At 57.6% G+C, this 25455-nt stretch overlaps 3 protein-coding genes across 3 annotated transcripts in view; 1 reads left to right on the top strand and 2 right to left on the bottom strand.

Annotated features, from left to right (window-relative positions):
- Positions 1-1739: 1739 nt before the first annotated feature.
- Positions 1740-8804, bottom strand: VOLCADRAFT_40621 (uncharacterized protein; the record flags this gene model as incomplete). Its single annotated transcript, XM_002950017.1, has 13 exons — positions 1740-1979; positions 2605-2783; positions 2988-3062; positions 3659-3832; positions 4345-4552; positions 5024-5156; positions 5782-5976; positions 6037-6240; positions 7068-7348; positions 7418-7606; positions 7748-7867; positions 8263-8389; positions 8605-8804. Coding segments are annotated over 13 exons (2325 nt in total), but the record flags the coding sequence as incomplete, so codon positions are not given.
- Positions 8805-13796: 4992 nt separating this feature from the next.
- Positions 13797-18886, top strand: VOLCADRAFT_90525 (uncharacterized protein; the record flags this gene model as incomplete). Its single annotated transcript, XM_002950136.1, has 4 exons — positions 13797-15066; positions 17681-17791; positions 17976-17984; positions 18834-18886. The coding sequence occupies 4 exons, from the start codon at positions 13797-13799 to the stop codon at positions 18884-18886; spliced, it is 1443 nt and encodes a 480-aa protein (XP_002950182.1).
- A 2216-nt stretch (positions 18887-21102) lies between these two features.
- Positions 21103-25455, bottom strand: part of VOLCADRAFT_120838 (uncharacterized protein) — a gene marked incomplete at its 3' end in the record, with an annotated part of 19011 nt that continues 14658 nt past the window's right edge. Inside the window, exons 15-22 of the mRNA XM_002950016.1 lie at positions 24966-25092; positions 24447-24605; positions 23921-24071; positions 23603-23667; positions 23131-23235; positions 22849-22889; positions 22116-22259; positions 21103-21565 (exon numbers count right to left, since the gene is read on the bottom strand). Of these exons, the coding sequence (XP_002950062.1) occupies positions 21103-21565; positions 22116-22259; positions 22849-22889; positions 23131-23235; positions 23603-23667; positions 23921-24071; positions 24447-24605; positions 24966-25092 (1255 nt within the window). The remainder of the gene's footprint in view (positions 21566-22115; positions 22260-22848; positions 22890-23130; positions 23236-23602; positions 23668-23920; positions 24072-24446; positions 24606-24965; positions 25093-25455) is intronic.

Genomic DNA, 25455 nt, shown 5'->3' with positions numbered 1-25455 from the left:
TCTAAACGTCGGTCGGGATAGCTGGGAAATAATTGAGAGCACAGGTTTGACTCTGCGAAGGAAAAGGCACCCGGTCGGGGCATTTGGAGTCTTCATGTGTGCGCGCGTGTGTGCGTGTATTGCTTTGGCACGTTGACCTGTCTGCTGTGTAGAGACGAGGGCAGGTTGCCTCATTTGAGAAACGTACCGGCAAGCGATGACCCGTGGGTCGGCTCGGCAGGGTCTTTTGTCCATGAATCAACAGCTTTGGAGGCCAGACCGAGCCAGGTTCTGTCCATTCCGAGAGGTTTATCGGGTCTCACCGGAGACCGCCGGGGCATTTGGGCCGTCGCTGTTCCGTTTGTTTTCTCCGATCGTTCGCACAAAGGAGAAGGAAGGGCACCAACAACCAAAGAACCCCGCGGGGCAACTTACCATACTACAACCACTACAATCTGCCACAGCTACCGTATCTTCGTACTGCCGATGCTGCGCCACAATCTGAAGCATGGAGGGGAGTCGCCATCCATGCATACAGGATCTCACGTTACCACTGGTGCGATGGAGGCATTGGCAGCAGAAGGTGCTGGTGCGCGACATTGCTCGCGGGGATGTAAAAGATCCCATTTACATTTTTGCTAAGAACAGCACCCAGCAGTAGGTTGCCATGCCATGACCTACATCACATGGGACGTCAATTGCGTCACGTTGGCGTCTTCATTCCTCATCCAATTTGATTCCTCACCCAAAAAATGACGTCCAGCGTGCCACACGTGCTTGTGTTTGCGACACACGCGTCATTGCTCGGATGTCCGAGGAGGACGACCCGGGCATCTGTCGTATCCTCCTTCCCTGCCTCTCAGTGCTGCAATAGTTCAGTGTGGGGATGAAGTGGTGTACTCTGCGCGCCGAAGAAGAACAAGAACAAGAAGAATGGAGAGATCCTTCCTTCCGTCAGCTGATTGTTGGCCTGCCTGTATCTGATACGAGTCCAGGGAACCTGAAACGTAACCCCCGCCCGCCGCTATCCGTGGCTTGCATTGGGCATACATGTACATACGTACATACGAACTTATTTAATATACAGACATTATTGCACCCTGCAACCAATGTGTTGCTGCCACCTCCTGCCCCTTTTTTTCCTTTCTCATCGCTCACACTCCTCCTTGTCGGATAAAAAACCACACATCGCCATTTAAGCTGGCAAAGAAGGAAGGTACATGAGACATAAATAATGCCTTGATGCGTGATGATGTGCCACGAACGCAACGTTCCGGCAAGAACAGGACCGCATAATGATATGAAACAAAGTTAGAACCAAGAGTTGCTGCTGCTGCTGCTGTTACTGCAGTTCCTGCTGCTGTTGCTGCTGCTACTCCTGTTACTGCTACAAACGGCACCACCTGCTCCCATACATTAGAAGTTACTAGGGATTTAACCTTCCTGGACTCATGTAGAACAAACGTGATCACGGAGCACAAGACGGCCAATATACGCGGTCACTTCACACACCGCCAACAGCACGGGCTGCAGCAGCCCTAGCGTGGTGCGGTTGTTGGCGCCACTGGGTCGCCAACTGCCACAACCGAAAACTGACCAAACTCCCGCCGTAACCAGTCCACCCAGTCCTCCGCCGCGACATCTGATCCTCCACCTGCTGCCGGTTCTCTCACACCCACGCCAGCCCGCTGCGCCTCCACTGCCGCCGACCTGCCCGGCCCCACTGCCGCCTCCGAGTCCGCCGTACTCTTCCCCGCAGCCAGCAGGACGCCGAACTGCACCTTGCCGCCGCGGCGCCGGTACTGGGCAAGCGCCACCAGCACCTCAGCGCCCCGGCGTACACCGACCCGTGGGTCCACCTGCAACAGCTCGCAGCGCGGACATGTGCCCAGCACGTCCGCATGCAGGGGTCCAACGCGCACAGCCGCCCAGCTGTCCTCCTCGTACGGTTGGAAACCCGACACGACAAGGTTGGGACGGAGGCGCGTGACAAGGTCGTCCTCCTCCACGTCGCCGCCACTGCCGCTGGTAGTGGCAGCGTTGGTGGTGGTGGTGGCGTTGGTGGCGGTGGCGGGCATGCTGAACCTGGCTCCTGATCCAGTGCCTTGTTGTCGCAACCGTGCACGTAGGTCGTCCATGCTGGCCTGCGAGGGCCAACACAGATGAGGGGGGAACCGAAGCACGAACGAGTGAAGCTGATGCCAAGGAATGAAGGCGAGGGGAGGGTTGCGTGAAGGCCAATAAGGATGTGGCGAGTATATCTACCGAGTGGAGGACTGTATCTGCCGCGGGCTGGAGGATGGGTGGGTGCATGTGCTGCGCGCAGTCTTGGAAGGGGCGATAGGAGTAGCAGGCCCACCGCTAAAGCGCGTGCATGCCATACGCATGTCTGTATGTCTGTATGCAGGGAAGGACGGAATCATGCACGGGATTGGGAGCCTGCTGATGTGGCGGCGGATCGGGGCGGGGTATTTCTCGAGACGGATCAGCAGCCCCTAAAAATCACTGAGGCCTCTCTCTCCGTTTCTCTTCGTGCCTATTCCCTCCACCTCCCCGCAAACCCCCACACGCGCACCCACACCCACACGCCAGTCACACAAGGATGGCAAGGAAAGAACAACCAACCGCGAGGTGACCTCCCTTTCCTCCCTCTTCCCTCCCTCCGGCCTTCGCTGTCGCCGGGCGGTCATCATTTACCTCCGAAACCAGGAGGTATTGACCGTCGTTCGCAAAGCCCACGGAGGGCTCCCCCTCGGCAGCCGCGGCGCCCTTCCCGCCACCGCCGGCCTCCAGTGCAGAAGCGCCTCTTCCACCACCACCAGCTCCACCGCCGCTGCTGCTACTAGCACCTGACAACAAATGTTGTTGTTGTTGCGGCTGCTGCGGCTGCTGCTGCTGCAGGTACGAGTTCGTTGCCGTGTTGTTGGCCCTCGACGGTCCGGATGATGAAGCTGCGGATGCAGAGGTCACCGCCCCCTGACCCGCGGGTCGCCGGACCTTGCGTGCACCGGTGCGCTGCTGCACGATGCGGCAGGGCGCCCCGAGCGTACGACCAAACCACTGGCGAACGCGGGTGTCGCCCTCTGAGTCATGGCACACGTCAACCTGGTGGTGCCGATGTTGGGTACGAATAGGATGGGTTGTTGTTTGTGGTGATGGTGGGGTAAGATTAGGGGAAAGCATGAATGGCTACAACGCATCGCGACGCATGGGACGACTTGTTGGTGCGTGTTGGTTGCGGGATACGCTAGGCCAGGCTCCACACCCAAAGCCAGGGGTTGTATGTAACTGGGGGGTTAAATGGGGTCAAATTACCAGCAATTATCCCGACCCCGGCTCACATCCTGTCCTGTCCCTATGGAATTTGTGGGATACGCTAGGCCACGGCCAGGCTGGGACTAAACACGGCTCACCAGGTCGGAGCAAACCGTATCGCCACACACTTGGACACGCTCCATGGTTAACCCCGCATCCAGTCGTACGGTATCCCGGCCGTGCCGTACGGGCTGTTGCTGCTGCTGCTGCTGCTGCTGCTCGGACATTGCTGTTGCCAGAGTTGCCGCGATCGTCGTTCCCAGTGCTGGCGTTACTGCTGCTGTTTCAGGTGGTTCCAATCCCCGAGCCGCCGCTGCAGCCACATCCCGACTCCCTAACTCCCCCAGGTCGGCAGCGGCGCCACCTGTGACGACCTGGGGGATGCGGCGGCAGCTGTGAAACAGGCCGGGGATGGCCAACTCCAGGGGCGGTATGTGGATGTCGTGTGGCGCGTGAATGGTGAGTGTCCCGCGGGTCAGGTCCACCACGGGTCGCACCAGCGCCATGCGGGGACACTGCTTCAGCGTCAGTACCTTGCCTGAGGGAGCGGGGGTGTGTGTGGAGAGGGGGCGGGACAGCAGACCACCGGTAGGGCCGGTTACGGTTACTCGGGCTGTAGACAGGAGGCGGAGGAAGGCCAGGTAGGGTCACGCGCGCGTGTGGTAGTGGCAGACTAATGGTGTTGGTGTCATTGGTGTTGTCGCTGGTGGTGTTGGTGAGTGGAAACAGCAAACTTCCGAGTTGGGGTTCGCGAGGTTATCTGGATGAGCTGGACGGATTTGCATAGACGTACAGACAGACGTACAGCAGGACCCAAGTGATTTTAAAGGGTATTGATTGGAGGGGAAGGAGGGGGAGGAGCCCTAAAGGTTCACGACGGTGCAGAGCCGCGGCCCTCATTGTAAGGATGGAAACCTGTGCGCTCATCAGGGAGCTCAACAGGGCCTCCTCACGCCCACACAAACCCACGGATCTAGTGCAGGCACCCGACAACCCCCCCTTAACTTTCCCCTCCCACCCGCAATCACGCTCACACACGGACTCACTCACCGCCATCATCCACAAGGGCCCACTCTCTGTCGTACAACAGACCCGTGGGTCCGATCGGCCAGGCCTGCACCACCTGCGGTGCGCACGACTTCACCGGGTAGAACAAGATGCGGCTGAGGTGGGGCGCCGCCGCCGCCGCCGTCGCTACCGCCGCCAGTGGCGGCCTGCCAGTGCACCCGCCGCGGGCAGTTTGGTCAACACAGGGATACTCATTCCTAAGGTTGCTGCCGCCGCTGCCGCTGCTGCTGCCGCTGCTGCAAGTACTGACGATGGCGCCTCCAGCGCCACTGTGTACGGCAGCGCTAACGCTTGGGTGCTTGGGTGGGTTTTGGCCGCAAGCGGTCTGTGTGGCGCTCAGCACGGCCCCCACCGGGGGCATCGTCATCATCGTCATCCCGGTGGGCGGCTGAGGTGATGTGGAGGAGGTCTGGTGCTGAGGAGATACAGAAGAAAAGCTTTCAACCCGCAAAGGCTGCAGCGCCTGGGTTGCCATATGCTGCTGCACGAGCGGCTGTTGTCTCTCCGCCTGCGCCGCCGCCCCCGCCGCCGCCGGCCCCTCCGCCATCTTCGGCATCGACAGCGCCACGGAAGGCACGGCACTTGGCTTGGCTCCTGATGCGCCCTCGCCGCCACCGCCGCCGGTGCAGCTGCCGCCGTTCTCGCCGCCGCCGTCGTGCACAAAGTATCGCCGAATGAGCTGCAGCACCGCGTGCACGTCCTCGAACGTGCTGACGGCGCCCAGGGAGACCCGCACCGCCCCAGTGGGCCTCCCATCCGCCAAGTCGTGGTCGTCCCAACACACGTGACCAGCTCTTCAACCACAATCATCATCATCATCATCATCATCGTCGACATCATACAGCCAAAGGTGTCCATGTCCACGGCCATGTGGTCCATTGGCGAGGATGGGGGGGGAGCGAGCACCCGGGGGAAGACGAGCGAACCCCTTCTCATGTGTCGTGCTGATGGAATGGATCTTTAACCGAGGGGGGAAACGTCCTGACCGGCAACCCAACCCACGGCCGACACACGGCCCGACGTATACCTTGCGATGCGGGTACTGAGAGTGGGAATGACGTGCACGCGCAAATCAACACATCGGACGTTTTGGATGGATCCCCATTCTCCCGTGTTCTCGGGCCCAGGGTCACGTCCCCACATCCCCACCAGCCTGAAGGTCCCCCACCGGTGGCCAGGCTCCTTCCTACCTCGCCCGTGCAGGCGGCCCCAGGCACACGCCGCACCCCCTCGTGCCTCGCCTGCACGAGCACGCAGGTGCACTCGTGCGCGGTGCACATGTCCCGTCCTCTCTTGTTCCCGCTCGCCTACACCTTTCCCTTTCACCCCGGAAGGCCCGTAGCCCTTCCCAAGGACTTTTTAACCCTCCACTTTACACCCCCCACGCACATAGACATACATACATACACACATACATACTTGTGATGACGGATGAGGTCCTCCGCGGTCAGGCCCAGCCACTCCGCGCACGCACCCGGGTTGCAGAAGCAGCCGGTGCGGAGGACCAGCCCATGCATGGCCGCCAGCCGCCCCACCTCCGTGTAACCCACCCAGCTGCCGTCGGGGCGTAGCAGGTTGAAGGATACTGTGGGGCCGTGCTCTGCATCTAGCACGCTGCTAGCGGTGAGGGTCGTAGTTGTGGTGGCGGCTGCGGCTGCGGCGACAGAGCACCACCTGCCGTACAACATGCACACCGGCGTGCCGTTGGCGTGGCGCAGCGCTGCCAGGCGGATAGTCAGCCAGCGAGCCAGGCAGCAGCTGTGGCGGTGTACGGCAGGGAGACCGCCCAGGCGGTGCAGGAAGGCGAAGCCGTGGCGGGCGGCGGCGATGGAGGTGAAGGGCGGCGTGCCGTCTTCAAACCCCGGGGCACCTTGGCGTCTGAGGAGGGAAAGGAAGGGGGGGAGGGGGACGCGGTAGCAACACGGTTATTGACGGCAACACACACACACACACACACACAGAGAACAGCCCGTGTGGCTGGCTGTTCTGTCCACCCGAACTTGCTCCAGGGGGGGAACGTGTGTGTGATCACGTGTGTGTGAGCTCCCATAATAATAATCCCCAGCACGACCCCCACACGGTGGGATTCACATGCGCCCCAGGTCGGCATGAGGACACAACGTGAGGGCCATCGGCTAAGGAAGGAGCATCCCGAGCTTTAGCCACAGCCCATGTGAACCTACACCTGCGGCCCTGATCTGTATGCGTACAGAGAGCACAGACATGTTGGAAAGGAGGACTCCTCGCGTCCGTCCGTCCGTCTGTATGTATGTACGTACGTCGATACGGACAAGCAGAAGTGGTTCCTGTCGTCGTGTGGAGAGCTGCTAAAAGCTGTACCATTGTATTAAAGGGTTTTCTGTTTACCAGCAGGGAAGAATTCCGGCAAGGGGTCTTCAGAGTCCGAAGTCATGGAACTAATGCAACTCTCCCACCACCACCAACCAGCTGGCGACGTGAGGCTCACCGACCAATAGGCAACCACAACCCGATCAAGGCGGGACGGGTACTTCAGGAAAGACTGGCTGGCTGGCTGGATCGCGGTTGCTGGTTGCTGGCTGGATCGCGGCGAGCCTAAGCTCAAAAGCCATGTATGTAGGCTACCTACACCAAACCAAAAAAACTTGCGATTATTTAAAATGGGGTCTCTGCCAACAGCCCAGGAAAAGAAACGCCAGAATAATCTTCCTGCGTTGTTGTCGTACCTGACGTGGTACGGACGGTCCGCCACCGCCACCTCCACAGTGCCGCCGCCGAAGTACGACTTTCCGGCGGCCAGCAGCGCCAGCGCATCCTTGCGCGCTACGAGAGCGCCAAGGCCCGTCGGGTAGCCAAAGATCTTGTAGTACGACAGTACGACAAAATCTGCGGGTACAACGGAGAGATCCGGCGGCGCCGTGGCGCAGGCCTTTGCCGCGTCCAGCAACACCAACCATCGTCCTCGGCTCTCTCTGCCACTGGCGGCGGCGCCGCCGCCGCCGGCATCCTCCACAGCCGACGGTTCAGAAGCAGTAACAGCAGCAGTAGCAACTGCGTCGATGCCGTACAGCTGTACATTCCGTACGGCATCCGCCAGGTGCTGCCGGTCACCTGTGAAGTTGCATTCGACGGGCAGTGCCAGCAGGTGCCGGGGGCCCGAGGGCCCGGCTGCGGCTGCCGTACCGCCGCCGCCGCCGCCGCGGAGGCCATCCGATGCGCCTCCGTCCGCAGTGATGAGGGGACCGAGGGGGGATACCACCGGAACCTGCCGGCACGCCGGCGTCAGCTTGCCTGCCGCAGAGGCTTCCGCTGTTGCGCGCCCCGCTTGGCGAAGTAGCGGCGGGCTGTCAGCCGCCGTCGCCAGCTGTCCGCTAGCTGTCGGGGCCGCCGCCGCCGTTAGTTGGACGAGCTGCACCGCCGCGCCCGCCGCCAGCGCGGGACCCCGCATGCCCAGCACACTATTGTGTACGGCAGCCGGGTGCGCTAAACAGCTGGCCCCGGCGCTCCAGGGAAAGCACTCCGCCACCTAGATTAGATAAAATTCCGGGAAATCATCAAGCCGGCAGGGAAATGCAGTGCGCAAGGGGAGACACAAAATGTGTGCATTCGACACCGCTTATGGACAAAGCTTCGCCTTAATCACGAGTTGCTATTATGAAAGTGAATCCTAAATCCATTTGAATCGATTTAGGCAAAGATCCTCACCAAGGATTTTGATGCGTCGTAGGGGTGTTTGTGATGTGATAAAACAAGTTGAGACCGAGACAGGAATTTGGAAGTGTGCGGGGGTTGTGCAACAGCATCATCTAAATTTTGCACGTCTCATCGGGCTGCGTGGGAAATACAGAAGATGTCGCGAAATAGATACATCTGGCGAGAGGGGGAAGTCGGCGGTGTTGGGCCACCAGTGGTTGCACCCACCATTTTGAGGGCAGCCGTAGCCCCGCTGGTAATGATGACCTCGTACTGCCGGCCGTCAGCGTTCAGCAGCTCCAGGGTATCCCTCCGCAGAGCCGACATCGCGTCGGCAGAAGTGGAGGCTGGAGCGCTGGGGGGTTGGAGCCACGCAAAAAGGGAGTAGGGGAGGAGTTAAGGCAAGCACGGCGCTCAGCGAGGTTGCCAGGTGGGAAGTAGGGAAGGAAAGTAAGACCCGGCAGACAGTTTGTGGTAGACTGGAAAGGGATGTGGTTTATAGAGGTTCCTGGATGCAAGAAAATGTGCATGTTTGAAAACTGATTCCTCAAGCCCCAGAAGACGCAGTACCTGTGCGGATTGCATAAGAGCGTAGTAAGGAGCTCCTCTGAACATGCCTGTATCTGACGCTCTGAGTATAGGGCTGCGCCTGCATAGTCCAAGTACACCTGACCCGCCAGTCGACGGAATTCCTCGTGGCGAACGGACTGAAGCCGACCATGGTAGCCATAACAGTCACCGAAGATGCGTAAAAACTCCTCCCTTTCGGCAATTAGGTCCTTGAACCTATCCACTAGGACGGAAAGGGTACCCGGCTGCGTTTCGTCGCACCCTTCTTTGCTCAAACCCTGCCATCCTGACACGTCTGCAGGATCAACAGGCTGACTTTGAATATTGATTGGTATAATGCCTTGGATTTGTGCGCTGGGACATGGGAGCGGTTGAAGGGTGTCTTCCTTCGCGTCTAAACTATTCTGTCCTGGCCGCGCACCTATATGAGAAAAAATACGAGCCACAGCATTCGTCAATGCTTCAATCATTTCATTGCCCAGCACCTGACAACTTCTGCCACGAGCCACGTGACCAGGGCATGAAGGAGCTAGTTCAGCATATTACCACAGTATCATGCTTGGAAAATTTATGAACCCATCATAATAATCTTGGATACCTGGAAAACGAGGCATCAAGGGCGGGGCTCCAAGATCCAACCAGAGGTCGGCAAATAAGGCGGGTACTGCGGGTCCGTACCACAGTACCCGCAGCCGAAATCCGGCTTAAGCCCCCGGCTGCGGGTCCTTAGAGACCAAAATTTTACCAAAAGATGTGATTTGCAACCTATGTTGCGGCCCGTAGGGCCGTGCGCTGAACTTGAACTCTGTTTGACTTTGCAAAAGACTGTCACGACCACCTCTAAACAATTCGGCGATGGTTCTCATTGATAATTTATCACAGGCTTAGCGACTGTACTGGTGACTTGCAGCTGCCGCAGCACGTGATTTGGTCAATTGTGGACTTTGGCATATCAGGGATTTGTTCCATCTGGGATATCCTATACATCATCTTCAGCATATTCTTAGTATTTCGGCATGTTTTCCAATTGCTGGCCGCGGCATGGCGGCAGCCTCTCGCCGGGGAATGCTCCCATCGGAGGTAAGCACCCAGGCTGAGTTGCCTTGGTCTGGGTGGCTCGCCCAGGGGTATATTCTCACTGAGAAACACCCAGGCTGAGTTGCCTTGGTCTGGTGGGTTTGCTCCTCGGGATGCTCTCGTGGAGAGAAGCACTCAGGCTGAGTAGCCCTGGTCCAATGGATTTGCCCTGGAGGATGCAGCCCCAAATAAACAGCAATGTCAGGGAGAGGGATATCCAGTAGGTGCTTGGCCGCTGCAAGGAGGCAGTCAGGGCAGCCCAGTTTCGCTGCATTACAAGGATGTTGACCGTGTCCCAACATCCCAGCTGTGGACGGTCACGGAGGTACAGGTCAGAGCCATGACACAAGGATAATGCGGGTGGTGAAACCCACGGTCATGGTCATGCTCGATCAGGCAGAAGAGCTGCTAGGAGATGTGCTGGCAAACGCAGGCCCAGGAGTGGCCAAGGAACTGCAAGAGTGCTTGACGGAGTCCCTGGTGCCACAACACCAGCGCATTGTGGCTTATATAAGCCAGAAAGTATATTATTAAAGTCGAGTCCTGAACCTGGCGTAAAAGAACGCCTTCTAAAGTCGAAATCCAAACAAACTAAGTTCCGACTTGCGCTTGCTTGCACTGTCGTCGGGTGTGCTTGCGTTGTCTGATGTTCGCGCCTTATTCCCAGCTAATCTTTGTACCAAACTACCTTAAGATTCTCTATCCTCTGCCCAGCTCCGGGATGTTTCTTCCTGCGCCGCACTTGTCGTACCGTACCGCAGGACAAGCACTTACTCAACATGTAGTCGAACCGCGTGTCTAGTCGTTGCAACGGTATGACCTGCAATTGGATCACCGCGGATGCGCGGAATCATGGCTTTGCAAGGCGTGCTAAGCTGCTAGTTGCTTGGTGCTACTATTCCGTGCCAAAAACACAAGACCAAAACATGGAGTAGCTTCAGCGCCTAGGACCCTAGATAGGATGCAACCTTGTGCAACCGGGCAATGGGAAGCCTGGCGTAACAGCGTGCCGCTACCTAAAATGTATGGGTGTAGCAAATGTGCAGCACATGACCCAACTGCGCCCAGGGAAAGGTCAGAGCGCGTAGTGGTGTTTACGCCATGGAACCACCATACGTCACTGATGGGTTTCCGTCTTGGTCGATGGAAACCCGACGTATTCCGTCCGCACGCCAGCCGGGGGCCCAGGACCCCCCACCGAACGGATGTGCCGAGTATGACGTACGGGGTACGCGGTGGAGGTTAAGCCTCACCTCTAAATGGAATGCCACGCCTACGGCTTAGCCTCTTGGGTGAAGTTAGGCCATCTCCTGGAGCAGTTCGAAAGGCGCGTAGAGATTTGTTGTAATAACAGCTTTTTTTACCTAGTTCATTCCTGGTAGGCCGCATGTGCCCCTCGCTAGTGACAGAGATCCGTTGTGGCGGGACACATGTTGCTGCTGGCCAACAATGCGGTTGGTACAGCAATTAACATATTGTCTTGTCTCAAGCAAAACCGAGCCAAATTTCGCCTCCGCTCCTCACGTATGAATCATTTGGTCGGGTGGCCAATTTCAAAACTATGAGCCAACGTATTCACGAGCTAATGTACCATGTGCTTCTTACACCCGCATTATCGCCGTGTCACTCGCGTTTGCGGTCGCAAAATCGCTGAATTGTGCCTGAACGGGCTCAAGCTCGGCAGCCCACCCACACACCAGCAGCCTGAGCCACGCAGCTGCAGAAAGTACCCTAGCACAGCTCCACATTGCGGCAAACACCGGCTCCTACACCCAGGCTAGTGACCGCTTTGGTTGTTGTTCTTCCCTTGATGTATAATATCGCCTTCTGACATGTAACTGACACGTAACTGACATGTAAATTTGATGAGCCCACCCTCGTGCCAACCATAAGTGGTGTTGCGCCTTGTGCCTGTGCAGCTCCGCAGCCAGTAGACCCCGTCCATCCAACATATCCAACGTCCACCCAACTTATGTACGGATACGTCATGTCAGTGAGAGGAATGCTAGCTGTACTTTCCCCCACATGTGGAAGGCGCACAGTGCACATGTACTGGTGGACCAGGCCGAGTGGTTCGCCGTGGCTGTAGCAGGTTGCAGCCGGCGTCAGGTGCATGAGTGCGCAGGTTCATGTGCTGATGCTCTTCCTGGACTAGAACCACACCCGGAGAGGGAACACCTGCAGATAACAGTAACAGGAGTGCAGTAGTAGCAAGTTAGTTACAAGTGCCGCACGAATGGGGGGGTGTCCGTCAAAGCCGGGAGGCCATGGACTATATACGTAATATTGAAAGTTGATTATACCGTACGACCGACGGTGGTTTTGAGGTCCCGCTACCTATACCGACTCATCCAGTCACCCGACATCCGTAGAGACAGATCAGCTATCATCACCGACGCAGCATCCGAAACTTAGTCCATCAACTAGACCTCATCTCCACACAGCAGCAGCAGCTTGTAAACCTATTTTTCCCGATTTATGTCGTGGACCTACCCAGGAATCGAACCGACAACCTTTATCAATCACAAAGGTGTCCACATACCAGCAGCAGCAGCAGCAACAGTAGTGCAGTACCAGTAGCAGTAGTAACAATATCATGAACAGTAGCAGTAGTAGTAGCAGCAGCTCATGGTGGCTCGGCGGCTAGGAAAGGACGAGGCTAGAGGCGGTTCTCTAAGCACGTGAGCCGCAGATTACTGCACACCACAAGCAGACAGCGCGCGGCGTGTGCGTGTGCGCGTGTGTAACGATCATGAGCATGTGCGGGCACGCGTGTGTGCCGAAGGAAAGTAGCTGGGTATGGTTGGCTTTCCTGCGTGCGTCACGTCGTCAACACACGCAAGTTTGTACAGTACTTGGAGAGGCACCGATTTTTTTGCAAATGAATATCTGGGTCGGCCTCGATTGGATCCACGTGGCCTCCCCTGCCCCTGCGCTTTTTCCCTGCCGTGAGCATCGGACATAAGCGGAAAGCTCATCAGCCATCTGACCGCAGCGATTGACGCATAGTAAAGAGTGCAGTATTCGATACCCTTAAGTGCATGTCTCGGTGCGAGTTCAGCTGGTGACTTTGAGGCGGTTACGATGGTTGCGGTGGGGTTTCGGTTGCCGCGCGGCGATGACCGTCGTAGTGCAGGGGCTGGCAGCAGCTAGCTCGCACTTATCTTTGCTGATATAAAGCCGGTGTGCTGCATCATTTTGTTCGGCTCCACAGGAAGCACAGCTCTGTGTTCGCTTGGGCCGGCGGGCTCGCCGGGATGCGGGGACTTCTGCTGCGGACGACTGCTGAGAGACATGGTGTCGACAGTACTTACTGCCCGACTATATCATAAAAATCCTGTCAGCGCTGTAGATCTTATGACCTGGGCTGGTTTCTTTCAGGTTTCTTCGCGCGAAGTCGAAGGATGCCGGAAGGAAGATGTCTTATGGCTTGACGAGAGACATTGATAAGGCATTCATCTTACGGTTGCCGGCATACGACAATCTTTATGACGGAATGGATTGGTGTATTGGAGGTCTATCGCAGAATGCGATGACGTGGGGCGTGTCCTTGTTTGCCCGGATTTGGACTGGATTGATTTACGCCACGACTCTAGGTTAAATTGCAAAAACATTCCATGAGTCGGTTGTAGGGCGCTTTCATCTTGTTTGCTCGCAATTGGAGGCCCGGATGCGCATGATTGGAGCGACAGATACCTGGTAGTCCTACACCTCTGCCCTACAAAAATCAGCCGGGCAATTCTAAGCAAGGAATGAGACAAAAAACAATGCAATTTATATGTCGAATGAGACTAGTACCGGCCTAGATCCGTCCTGTGCCATGAACAAGAGCTTCGCTCCGAGACCGGCCGGCTGGAGTAACATCCTGTCTTGTACCATTTATCTGCTTTAAGTCCAATTTTCTTTAGAGGCAGGCGTCTTCATAACATTGGGTTGATGGGGCTAGATGGGCGATTTCTTCTGCAAGCTTTAACTTGAAGTTTTGATGCAAAGTGATTGTTGATGAACCACTTAATCGGACCTCGTGTTCACATATATACCATGTAACGCCTTGCAGTGAAGATGACGTCCTCATGGAGGGCTTATCCATGACGTTCACGTTCAACCGTCGTGCGATGGCCATAAGCCTTAGCTGGCCAAAACTCTTTTGTTTGCTCTCTCTCTCCTTTCTGCCGGTCTTGTGCGCGGCAGCCTCGACGAAAGGGTCGAGTTTACAGCACGAGGAGAAAGTGGTGCACGATGATGACTTTGTGGTGGCCCTGGGATCGTCGACCACCCGACTCACGTTGGCGCAAAGCACGCGGTCGTACCGTGCCGGCATGCGCACGCTCATCATGACGGACAACGAAACAATGGTGCCCCATCTGAACAAGGTGTACGGCAAGTACCGCGAGGTGTACGAGTATTTTCCCGACGAGGACGTCCCGGACGTCAGGAAATGGCACGCCAAGAACCCCGGAGATTACCGCGCAGCTGTGGCGCCCTTCGCTGCGCACCGCCAATTCGGGGACAAATACAAGTGGATGCTCTATGGTGACGATGACACCGTCTTCTTCATGCCCGGGGTTCGAAAGCTTGTGGCACAATTTGACCACAACCTGCCTATCGCGCTGAGCGACAACTTGTGGCACGACTCCAGCCACCCACGCCTGGAGGCAGTTCGCTGCTTGCCCTGCGGTTTCAACACCTCCCTTCTTCGCGTCCCATCCGCCAAGAACACTACCGACGGCACCCCCGCCGCCGCCAACTACACGCCGCGTCCCGCATGTCCTTTCTGCACCCCTGTCGATGCCTGCCCGCCCTGGAAACCCGAATGCAAGGGCGGCGGCGGCGCGCACGGTGGCGCCGGCATAATCTTATCTGTGGGCCTTATGCGCAAGCTGCTGTACGACGACGCGATAGCATGCATGGAAAGCATTTTCCACTGCAGTGGCGGTGATTGCCTCGTGTCACGGTGCATCTGGAGAGCGGGGTATGGCTTTACAGATCCAGGTCTGTCACTGATGTACGACGATCCGTACGATCATATTCTATTCGACAGCCTAGCCAGTCGCTGGTTCCTCCACCACCCCATTGAGCAGATTTACCTAGGAAATTGCGTAAGCGATATCTGTTCCTACCTGGTTCGCAACGTCGTCAGCTTCCACCTGCGGGGCAAGTCCTACCCCAGCTACCCCAAGGCCGCTGCGGCCATGTACGGCCTCGTGGAGTCCCACGCCGCCGCCTTGGATTTCCTGAACGTTCTCGAAGACACGGAGAGCCGGCCGCCGCCTGTGCCGGGGTCATACGCGGCCAAGGTGGACGCAGCTGTGGAGGCATCGGTGGAGGGTGAGGGCGAGGAGGGTGAGGAGGGTGAGGGTGAGGAGCGTGAGGGTCAGGGTGAAGGTGAGATGGAGGAAGATGAGGCGGACGGGTTACAGGGATCGATCCGGAGAGAGCTTTGAGGGGCGGTCCGGAAAGAAGGGAGCATGTGTGTGAATCTATGTGTGTCTGTCTGTGTGTGTGTGTGAGAGAGAGAGAGAGAGAGAGAGAGAGGGGGAGAGAGAGGGGGAGAGAGAGGGAGGGGAAGAACTTTGAAACTGCTTACGTTGGGTGTTCTAAACAACCCCTTTACGGACCAAGTGGCCCTTGAAGGCTCTGGTGCCACTGGGCCTTGGTGGCTGACTTGCGATGCGATATATGTATGGTGTCATGGCACTCAGCTGGTACGGCAACCTGCCGTGAGGTCCATTGGGCAATGCGCACTGCAGGGTTTTTGGTGACTAGTGTACTACTTGCTGCACAGATCTGTCCTCTTGGTTAATCCTTGATGTGGTTCATCATAAGCTGCGCACTGACCACCTTACCCCAGTTGGTAGGTGTACCCCAGTGGGTAGTGTTCCCATCATAGTTTCAGCTGCAGCTGCACCCTGGGCATGGGCCCAATGGCATTGACAGTGCACACCACCTTGCCGGGTAGCCTCCATGCGTGTAACTCCCTCGGCACGTGGCGCTGCCAGCCGCCACGCCTACAGCCCCGCCAGCCAGCCAGCATCTTCAATGGTTGGTGCTACTAGGTAGTGCATTACTTGTCAGACACTGGTGAGAAACTTGACACATCAATGCCCATCATTACAAGCTGCCCGCTTGCTCGGACGTACAACGGTAATATATATACATATATTATCCCAAAACGAACCGTTTGTGGTACACCTACCTGCCTTTCAGCAATACTTACAGCAACCTTATTGAATTGCCGTGACGTAAGATGTCCCTTTCCGGGCAGGCGAGTGACTGTACATGTGTGCACGTAAAGGGACGCCATTGCGTCGAAGGATCGCATGTGTGTCTGTTGCAGCTTCTGGAGTTGCGTTTTACTCTCCAAAGGCGTAACCCCTAAGGGGGACCCCATAGGAGCCACAGAGGCCCAAGGGCCCCAGTCTAGGGCTGCCCTAAAGGGACAAAACGCAAAAAGAAATGTAAAGACTGATATCCTATCACTCAACGCGAGAAAAGAGAAAAGAAACTACATTTCATAAAGCGAAAGGCAACGAAACCTGAGTGCATACAACATGATTGCAGAGCCTAATAGTGTACAGAAGCATGTTGCACCACCCCTGCTGTACCAACCATGCCACAGACATACAGATGAACCGCAGTTGTACCCAACGAGTCCCCAGGTGGTGAATGCACCAAAGCCACCGCAACAGACACCGATATTATCAGTGTATGACCCTACCGTCCACCCGTCCCACACTCCCTGCCATCTGCCATGTCTACCTCATGGCCACAGTGGGCCGTATACGAGCACCATACTGTAGTAATGTTAGCCACTCAAGCTGCCGTTACAGGACACTATTCGCCTCATCAGCTCAGACTGCACGACGCGGCTGGATGGAGCTGTACCACGACCCCTTGAGCAATGGAGCGCTTGTGTGCAGCGGTGCCGCCCCCTGCTGCTGCATGCAGTTAATTTTTATTGCTCGCTGAACCATCAAGAGAGTGTACACGAACCCTTGGGAATCAACCTTTAAGGCGTGGTGCAAATTTGGAAGAGACGCTGTACCTGCCGACCAGTCCCGTGACTGTGGGGATGTTTTTGACGACCGTAGCCAAAAATGCAATGAGTTATATCGCGGTAAAGTTAACCAGCATGGCCATTTTCGCACAACGTGATTTGGCGTGTGAAACAGAGACCCCTTACTGAACACCTACCGAATACCTCTGCAAGGCGGGACGGCAGCCAAGGGCTCCCTGGGAACGACCGTATGCAGGGTAAGGAGCCCCTGCCCCTTCAGGCAGTGATAGCGGTAGTTCAACTTTTGGCGTACAAAGGGCCCCTGGTGTGCCAGGGCATATGCTCGCTGCATATACGGAGTTGTATTTCGCTGCCTTCCCGTATCATAGATAACGCGGCGGGCCTGTTGTTTTGCGATGTGCAGTTCCATGAGCAGAGTGCGGCGATTTTCCTTGCCAAGCGCAAGAATGATCAGAATGATCCTGCCCTGTGACCCTCCTAGAGCGGTATCCGCACCTAACTGGCCTGAAGAGGACACAGCCGCTGTTCCAGGGTTTGGATGGCCAGGTGGCTCAGAGCGGGAAGGCAGCGTTTTTTGGAAGCGCATGCTATCATTATCACAGGCATGATACAGTGTGCTGACCGTGGTGGTGAAGGTCCATTGGGCATTAGCTACACGCAAGCGCAATCAGTGCTCAGGCTGGACAGCCTCGGGAGGCACGACTGTGACAGCGGGGCAGGGTGTCCGCAAGCGCCCGCTTTTGGCGGAGGCACGTCTGGGCTGCATAACGTGTCGTACGGCTGTGTGGCTGATGTCCAACCGCTGAATACACTACCGTTACAGGTGGACGAGCGAGATCACACCGCAAGTGCCGTGCCGTACACCTACACTCTCGTCCTACAGCCATGCATAAACCCAGCAGCATACATACATACGTATCGCTCTGTGGCTTATTTCTTTAGTCGCCGGCACAGCCCGGGCCCGCTCGTTGCCCCACTAAGGCAGTTTCCTTCCGGAGCCGATTCTCAGACCGCAGCCGAAACAGAATCCGAACTCCAAAAGGAAGGCGGAGTATGACCCTCATGCTCACGACGTGCAAAGGCTATGCGGAGGTGGGTGGGAGGGACAAAACATGCGCAGGGAGCCTGTGACATACACAGTGACCTACCTGCCAAACGGACTCTTAACAATCAGGCCAACCAAGTCGCCAACCGCTTGCCCCGGGCCCTAACTAACAACTTCGGCAGCCCTTTCCAGTGCCCCCTAAGTGCCCTTTCCCCACAAAACCCCGCTCAGCACCTTCCGGTGCGCCCGCATGTGCCCCACAGCCCCCCGGGCCCCAGTAGCTGCGGAACCCAAACTGGCCTTTGTACCCACCCCACCCCTAGCACCCACTCGCCGTGGACAAGCTCAATATGCATTATACCGGGTCATCTGCCAAATTGGAAAATCAGGCGCCCCGCTCTACACCACGCTAATCCACCTACCTTCAAAAGCCACACGAACCATGCTTCTGCACTATGATATATATGCCCCAACAACACACCACATCACGCCAGGTATGCCGACACACACACACACACTCTCCAGCCCTCCAGCATATAACCTCCAACGCGGAGACAAGGGAGACACCGCCGCACTTGCCCTCTCCACAATGGACGACAGCAACCATAACAACACAAGGACATGGACTATTATTACACGTGGCCGCCGGACCTATGACCCCTCATGGAAACGCACAAGGCACACACGCCCCCTCGGCATACAGGGAAGGGCGGGGCCCGCCCTGGCGGCTCCGAAACTGCAGAGGCTCTACCAATCATGAAAAATCATGACATCGCAAAAAGAGTCAAGGCAACTGCAGAACCGATCCATGGCCATACCTGGCCATTTCTCTCCTTGCCCTCCCCCCACCTGCCCCGCTCCCAACACCACTCCACGCCACACCACTCCACACCGCACCGCACAACGCAACACCACACCTATCTTCCCACGCCATGCAACCGTCGGACCCTCCTCTCCCTTCACTTCCAACCCCCGCCCTGACGCTGCCTGGAGCCCCTGGACAAAACACAAACACAGTGGGGGGCAGGGAGGGGTGTATTCTGTATTCTGACACGCGCGGGCGGCCGCGCGGCGCTCCCCTGCCAACAGACCTTGCGGACAAGCCTAACAGGAAGACGTATCGTGCTCGTAGCCAACCGTAACTGCTCATCTAACCAACCCAACAAGAAACAGCCAACCGAACAATTTGAGACAGTGGGGAGTCAACCAGCAGTCGCCCTCGGCGCCTCGTCATCACAGAGCGATGTGTACGGACATCCTTGCAGGAAAGCTTTCCGGATTTCTCCGGCCCCACGTTTTCCAGACTGCTATCAGGTTTTCAAGTTGTTGGGATTTTTGGGGTCCATTCCCAATTAGCCTCCAGTCCGTGATAATTGCCAAAAGCAAGGCTGCTGAAACATGGTATACGTACGTACATACATACATATATATACATATATACATACATACATACATACACGCGACGTGCACCAGCATTGGAAACCCCACAAAAGGCCCCGGTCCGCGTAGTCCTGCGTGAAGAGCGCCTTTCTTCATATATACACACACATACATACATACTCCTCTCTTCCCCCATTCCAACACAGGCTTCACAGCCTACCAGGACATACATACATGCCCACGTGACACACCGATCTCCTAGCCCACCAACCCCGCTGCCGAACCTATACCCACCAACAACGACGACAAGGACACAATGGCCCCCGCAATGGCCCTAAGCACTATGACGTCACGTGAACATTCCAGTACCGATATACACCCCCCACCACCATCGCTTCTGCCGCGCGTGTGCGTGTGTATTGTATGTATGTATGTTTGTATTTATGTTTGCCGACATCCCAGGTGCGCTGTGCGACATCCCCACATCGCACGGGGGGATTTGAGGGGGAGGAGAGGCACCCGGGGGTGTTGGTTGTACGGCAGTGAGGTGCGCAGTACAGTCACAAGCGGCGGCCCACCCATATAGCATGTCGCAATACTTGCGTCGTGCTCATGCCTCTATTTGTTTGCAGATGTGTTCATGTGTGTATGTGTGTGTGTTTATGTGTATGTGTGTGCCGATATGCAAAGAGTGGCAGGCGGCAGAGAAGAGGCTACCAAGCCAACCCAGGCCAGCCCAGGAGGGCGGCGAACAAGCACCTGGAGCCGCGAAATAATGCAAAAGGAAAAGGAGCCTCCGGGTACCCTGAAATCCCTCCGGACTCGCCCCTTTCATCTCTTTCTCTCCCCCCTCCTTCGCAAAGCCGCCCGGGAAGCAATCCCTCGCCCCCTAGAGGCCCCCTTCCTACCTACCTTCCTCCCTTCCCTTTTCTTTTCCAGCCCCTATCTAAGCTCCTCAGCCTGAGCCCGGGCCATACAACGGCCATACAACTATAACCGGCAGTAGAGGTGGTGGCGCAATCTGCTGCGCGCACGACATCCTTGCATCCGGCCTCCGACCCCCCATCCCACCCCAACCCATCAACACTGCCAAACCGTATGCACCAAACCACCACCAACAATCTGCCTTGGAAATGCTCCCGAGGACGTGGGCTCCCTCCAAGCGAATAAATTCGGAATATTAGCTCTACCATCCTGACAGACAGACAGACAGACAGGCGGAGACAGACAGAACAGACAGACGGACAGACAAGCATCCAGACACCCGGCAGGCAGCCGTAAAGAAATACACACCCAGGGAGGTGAGAGGGAGGCACACGCTTGCAGACAAACATACAGACAACCGATACGGAATTGTACGGCGACTTCTCCTAATGTTTTTTGCCAGAACCGACACAATACGTATTCTCCTGCGTATATAGTTCATATGTCGGTATGTATACGTATGCAGCATTTAGTAAAAGAGGTCTAAATTATGACGCAACACTTACGATAAACGCACACGCAAATGCAGTACATGGACAAACAGACGAACAGACAGATAAACACACGTGCGCGGCTGTATCTAAAGTTCTTTTGCCGACTTGCGAAACACGTCATTACTATACATCTTCCCCTCCGCGCCTCTTCGCACGTCTTCACCTCCTCCTGCACCACCCCCCCAGCATGCAACACCCCAAAGCGACCCACACCACCCAATATGTACATACATACGTGCGTACATATGTACATGCATACATACATACATACCACTGTTTATAATGTTTCGCGCGAGCGCACACAATAGCAAATGCTGGCACCCGCACCAGCAGCCCGCAATTCGTTATACGTTACGTAATCCGTTCTTATTCTGTTTGTGATCCATGTGATGTAATAACTTGCGCACCCCAACAACCCCAACCAATCCCGACAGCCCCTGCAACAATGCACTCGCAGCACAAGGCCGCATGCCGCTCCAACTCGTCTCCAACATCCATCATCAACAAGCCTCTGCCACCGCCGGCGGACTGCCAGCGGACACCGGAGCCCCCCCACCCGCCCCTAGCGGGCCCCCGGCCGGCGGCGACGTGACCGGAGCTCTCCCCAGGGGGGACAGTGTCACCGGCAGCCCCCCTGCCTGCACTGAACCCCCGTTGAGCGATCCCCGGGCTCGAGGCATCGCCGGCATGGGCTTCTCAACCACCACCCCCAGCGCCGCCGCCGCCGTCGTCGTGGCCGTCGGGGCCGCCGGCCCGCGGTCCGATGCAGGTCCCGCTGTAGCCGCAGTTGCCGGCGCTGCTGCCGCCGCCGGCGCCGGCGCCGCCGGCGGCTTGGGCTTCAGTGGCGGTATCGCCGGAAGCTGCGTGTTCATGATCTGCAGCAGGTTCTCCAGGGCTGATACGATTTCCGAGGCGGTTGGTCGTTCGTTGGGATCCTGACTCCAGCATTGCCGAGCCAGAGCGCTGCGAGGTTGCGACAAGGGGTGGGAGAGGCGCATGTACAATTGGTCTAATGAAGAGAGAGCAGTGGGTGGGTTTGGATGCGCGAGTGCACGTGTAGTAGTGGGTGGTAGTGGGTGAAGCAAGCTCATGGAAATGGAAATGGTTAAGGTTAAACCTGTCCTGCTTCGATATCGGAGGAATGAGCGGCGGGCGGAATGCGCCAGATAAGAGGAAGTGATTTGTGTGTGTGTGTGTCTGTGTGTGGGTGTGGATGTGTGGGGGTGTCTGTGTGTGGGTGTCTGTGTGTGTGTGTGGGTGGGTGGGTGGGTGTGTGGGTGGGTGTGGGTGTGTGGGTGTCTGTGTGTGGGTGTGGGTGTGGGTGTCTGTGTGTGTGTGATGGCCCTCCCACATGCCGCACTCTCCCCTCCCCCCCCCACACACACTCCCCAACTCTCTCCATGTTACCTATCCCCACCCACCCACCCACAGACATGCATGCCCGTTACCCACGACTACTGCCACCCTTCCCGGCCCCCCCGACACACTCACACACATACAGACACACACTCACCCAAACGACCGGGGGGTGTCCGGCGGGAAGGTGGGCCGCAGACCCTTCAGTGTCACACGCTGCGCTATCTGGTCCTCAGGCACGTCCGAGTACGGCCGGGCGCACGTGTACAGCTCCCACATTAGGATGCCGAAGGAAAAGGTACTACGAGGGGGAAAACACACACACATACACACACGCACACACACGGGGGGGTTACATGTTGAGGTGGGTTGGGGTACGCAGCGAGGAGGGAGGGAGGGAAGGGACAGCAGGGCGCCAGGGTGAATGTACGGAACCACCGTCTCAATCAACGGTTAATAACGACCGCTAACGATTGAAAGAGGGGGAACTGGTCCACCAACCAACCAGCCAACCGAATCGGATATACGGCAGCACCCACGCGCTTCCCCCGGGCCCCCACGTCCCCCTTTCCCCCTCCCTCCTCACCCCTGTTGACGGGAAGGACGGCTCTCCAGATCTCACCAGCCTCCCCCAAAACCCCACACTTCCATTGCCCCATCCCCCCCCATGAATGAATGAACAACAGGCTCTATGCGACGTCATCCCCCCCAGCCGCTTCCAAGCTAAAGTTAGGGTTTCATCAGTATACCGTCCACACCCACAACCACACCGCAGCTCCTACCCGCGGCTCGGATCATAGTAACACAGTCAAGGTCGACATCATTGATCTCGACACTACACCCGCCACTACACCCCAACATAGCTGGCTGGTGAAATGTACGGCACTCACTCTACGGAGAAGTCCAGTGGCTGGCCCTTGATGAATGTCTCCTGCGAGAAGGGGAGAGGGGGGGAAGGGGAGGGGAGATGCAGGGTTTTGCAGGTCGCGCAACAAACCCCTTCCCCGTACAGAAAAGAATACACAAATCCGGCGGGGGTGAGGGAGGAAATCATTCATGGAGAAAAGGATCCAACCCGGCATTCAAATCGCCAATGACCGCCAACTACCAGCTGCCGTATCGGGCGGCCCGAAACAACCCCGTACAACCGTACGGCAAACGGACAAACTCACCGGCGCCATGTGCGTCACCGTACCGCACGCCTCTTCCGGCAGGATGATCGGCCGGCCGCCCGGTGTCGCAGCTTTGAGTACGGAAACGTACCCGAAGTCCGCCAGCTGAGTGGGCACGCGAGGGAGCGAGTGTGAGTGTGAGCGAAGAAGTGAGCGAATGAGTGAGTGAGTGTGTGGGGAGGGGGAGGGGAGAAAGAGACATGAAAGGTGATGATAACGGTGGTTTGGGAATGAGGGCGGTACCAATATCGGGGGGTTCACGTGGGACGGTAAGAAACGCAGACTGCGCTGCATCCCCCCCACCCCACCCCACCCCACCCCATCCAAACCCCGCACCCCAGAGGAACCTCATCCCGCCTCGTACCACATCCTCACACACACACGTCCTTCCCTCCTCCCACACAACTACCCCCCCCTCACATACACACATCTCCCCTCCACCCCCGGGACCCCCACCCCCACATCCCCCCACCTTGCATGTGAAGCCGCGGCTATCCCTCCGGGAGCTCTTCAGCAGCACATTCGCCGGCTTGAGGTCTGAATAACCGGGTGTGTGTGTTGGTGTGTGTGTGGGAGGGGGGTTGGTGAGGGGGTTAGGAAACGGGAAAAGGCAGACGGGGGTTTCGAATACGGACCGCGCAAGGGCTTTCCTTTGGGTGCGGGGTGTTCACTTACACGGGTCGGGGGCCCTTCCCCCCCCCCACCCCCAAACCCCCCCCACACACATACATACACACATACACACACACACACTCCCTTTCACCCCCGCCAGCGGCCCTCTCCCACGCACCGCAGTGCGCCAGGTTCCTTGCGTGCAGGTGCCTCAGCGCCAGTGCCACCTCGAGCAGGGAGGTGCATATGGCCTTGAGGGCGGGCCGCCGAGCACCCAGCGGCGACACCGTCAGGAAGCGGTGCTGGTCGATGGCGTGAGCCAACGTGCCCTGTACGGAGGAAAACACAGTTGGCCCTGGAAGTGTCGGTAGGTAGTGTTGGTGTGGTTTGTAGGTTGCGGGGTAAAATACCACATATGCAAGGGTATGTGTGTGTGTGTATTAGGGCGCGAGGGTGTTCAGGAAGCCACACGCCCTCACCCAGGCGGGGGGGAGGGGGAGGGGGAGGGGGAAAAGGCCGGGGGCGGCCGGGCGGGGGTGAGGAGGTCGAGGTGGCGGGGGAGGTGAAGACGAGCTGGGAATGGCGATAAACGGGATGGTCTGTATGCCTGTATGTCTGTATGCACGTATGTGAGGCGAGGGTGGAAATGCTGTTTGGGTCCCTCCTCTCAACCACCACATACATACATACATACACACACACACCATATCGCAGTATTCCATACACAGTGCCGAGCAGGGTATTCCCTCCTCCCCGCGGTTGAGTGCGGTGGTGGCGGACAGCTCCAGCAGCTGCACCCCCGAGGTCCCGGGCTTGGGGGGCCGCTGCTTCACCAGCACCATGTTGGTGTACAGGCTGTAGACCTGGCGAGGGGAGGGGAGAGGGGGGAGGGGGGGGACGGGGGAGGGGGGAAAGGGGGAATCATAAATCATGATACTGGTTTGGTTGTGTGTGTGTGTGTGTGTGTGTAGAAAAGCGGTTCTCAAAATTGAACGGAGGCGGTGCGGCGTAGGTTTTCGCTTTGGCCCGGGTTGTGCTCGGAGGCAGGGATGGATGACTGGCTGGCTGGACGGATGTGCGAGCAAGTTCTTCTCCCACAAATTGTACACCGCACTGCAGTACAATTCCAAAGCGATGCCCCCTGGGCCCCCCTGGCCCCCGGGGAACCCCCCACAAAATACCCCTCTCCCCCACGCGCCCTTCTCCCCCCCACACACACACACCTGGATGATGTGGGGGTGGCTCAGACTGGCAGTCACGGCCAGCTCCAGGGCGCTGCGCTGGAGGACACGGCGGTCGCTGACGGCAGGCCAGGCAGACTGCTTGCCGTCGGCAGCGCCGGCGGAGCCGCTGCCGCCGCCACCGCCGCCACCGGCGGTAGCGGCCAGCCCAGCGGCGGCTCCCGCACCCGCGTTCGTCGAGTTGTGTTGTGGAAGACCTGTACGGGGGTATACAGCCGCCGCCGCCGCCCCGCCACAGAAATCACGGCAGGATGTCCGCGGGCGGTGCAGAGGGTTGAGTGTGTGTGTATGTGTGGCGGAGGGGGAGGTTCCGTTGGGGGTTAAGGCGCAGAGGAGCCGGGAGCCAGATGACAGAGGGAAGGAGGACCCATACATGCCTTCTCCATAGCCGTGGCCAGCGTAGGTCCCTTCCCTAGTAAACCCCATCTCCCCCTTTGCTCTTCTTTAGCCCCTTCCCCCCTCCCCTTCTGGA

This window comes from Volvox carteri (assembly GCF_000143455.1).
Source record: "Volvox carteri f. nagariensis unplaced genomic scaffold VOLCAscaffold_17, whole genome shotgun sequence".
NCBI lineage: Eukaryota > Viridiplantae > Chlorophyta > Chlorophyceae > Chlamydomonadales > Volvocaceae > Volvox > Volvox carteri.
The sequence above is the reverse complement of the archived record's forward strand: the minus strand, read 5'-3'. Positions and strand labels throughout refer to the sequence as shown.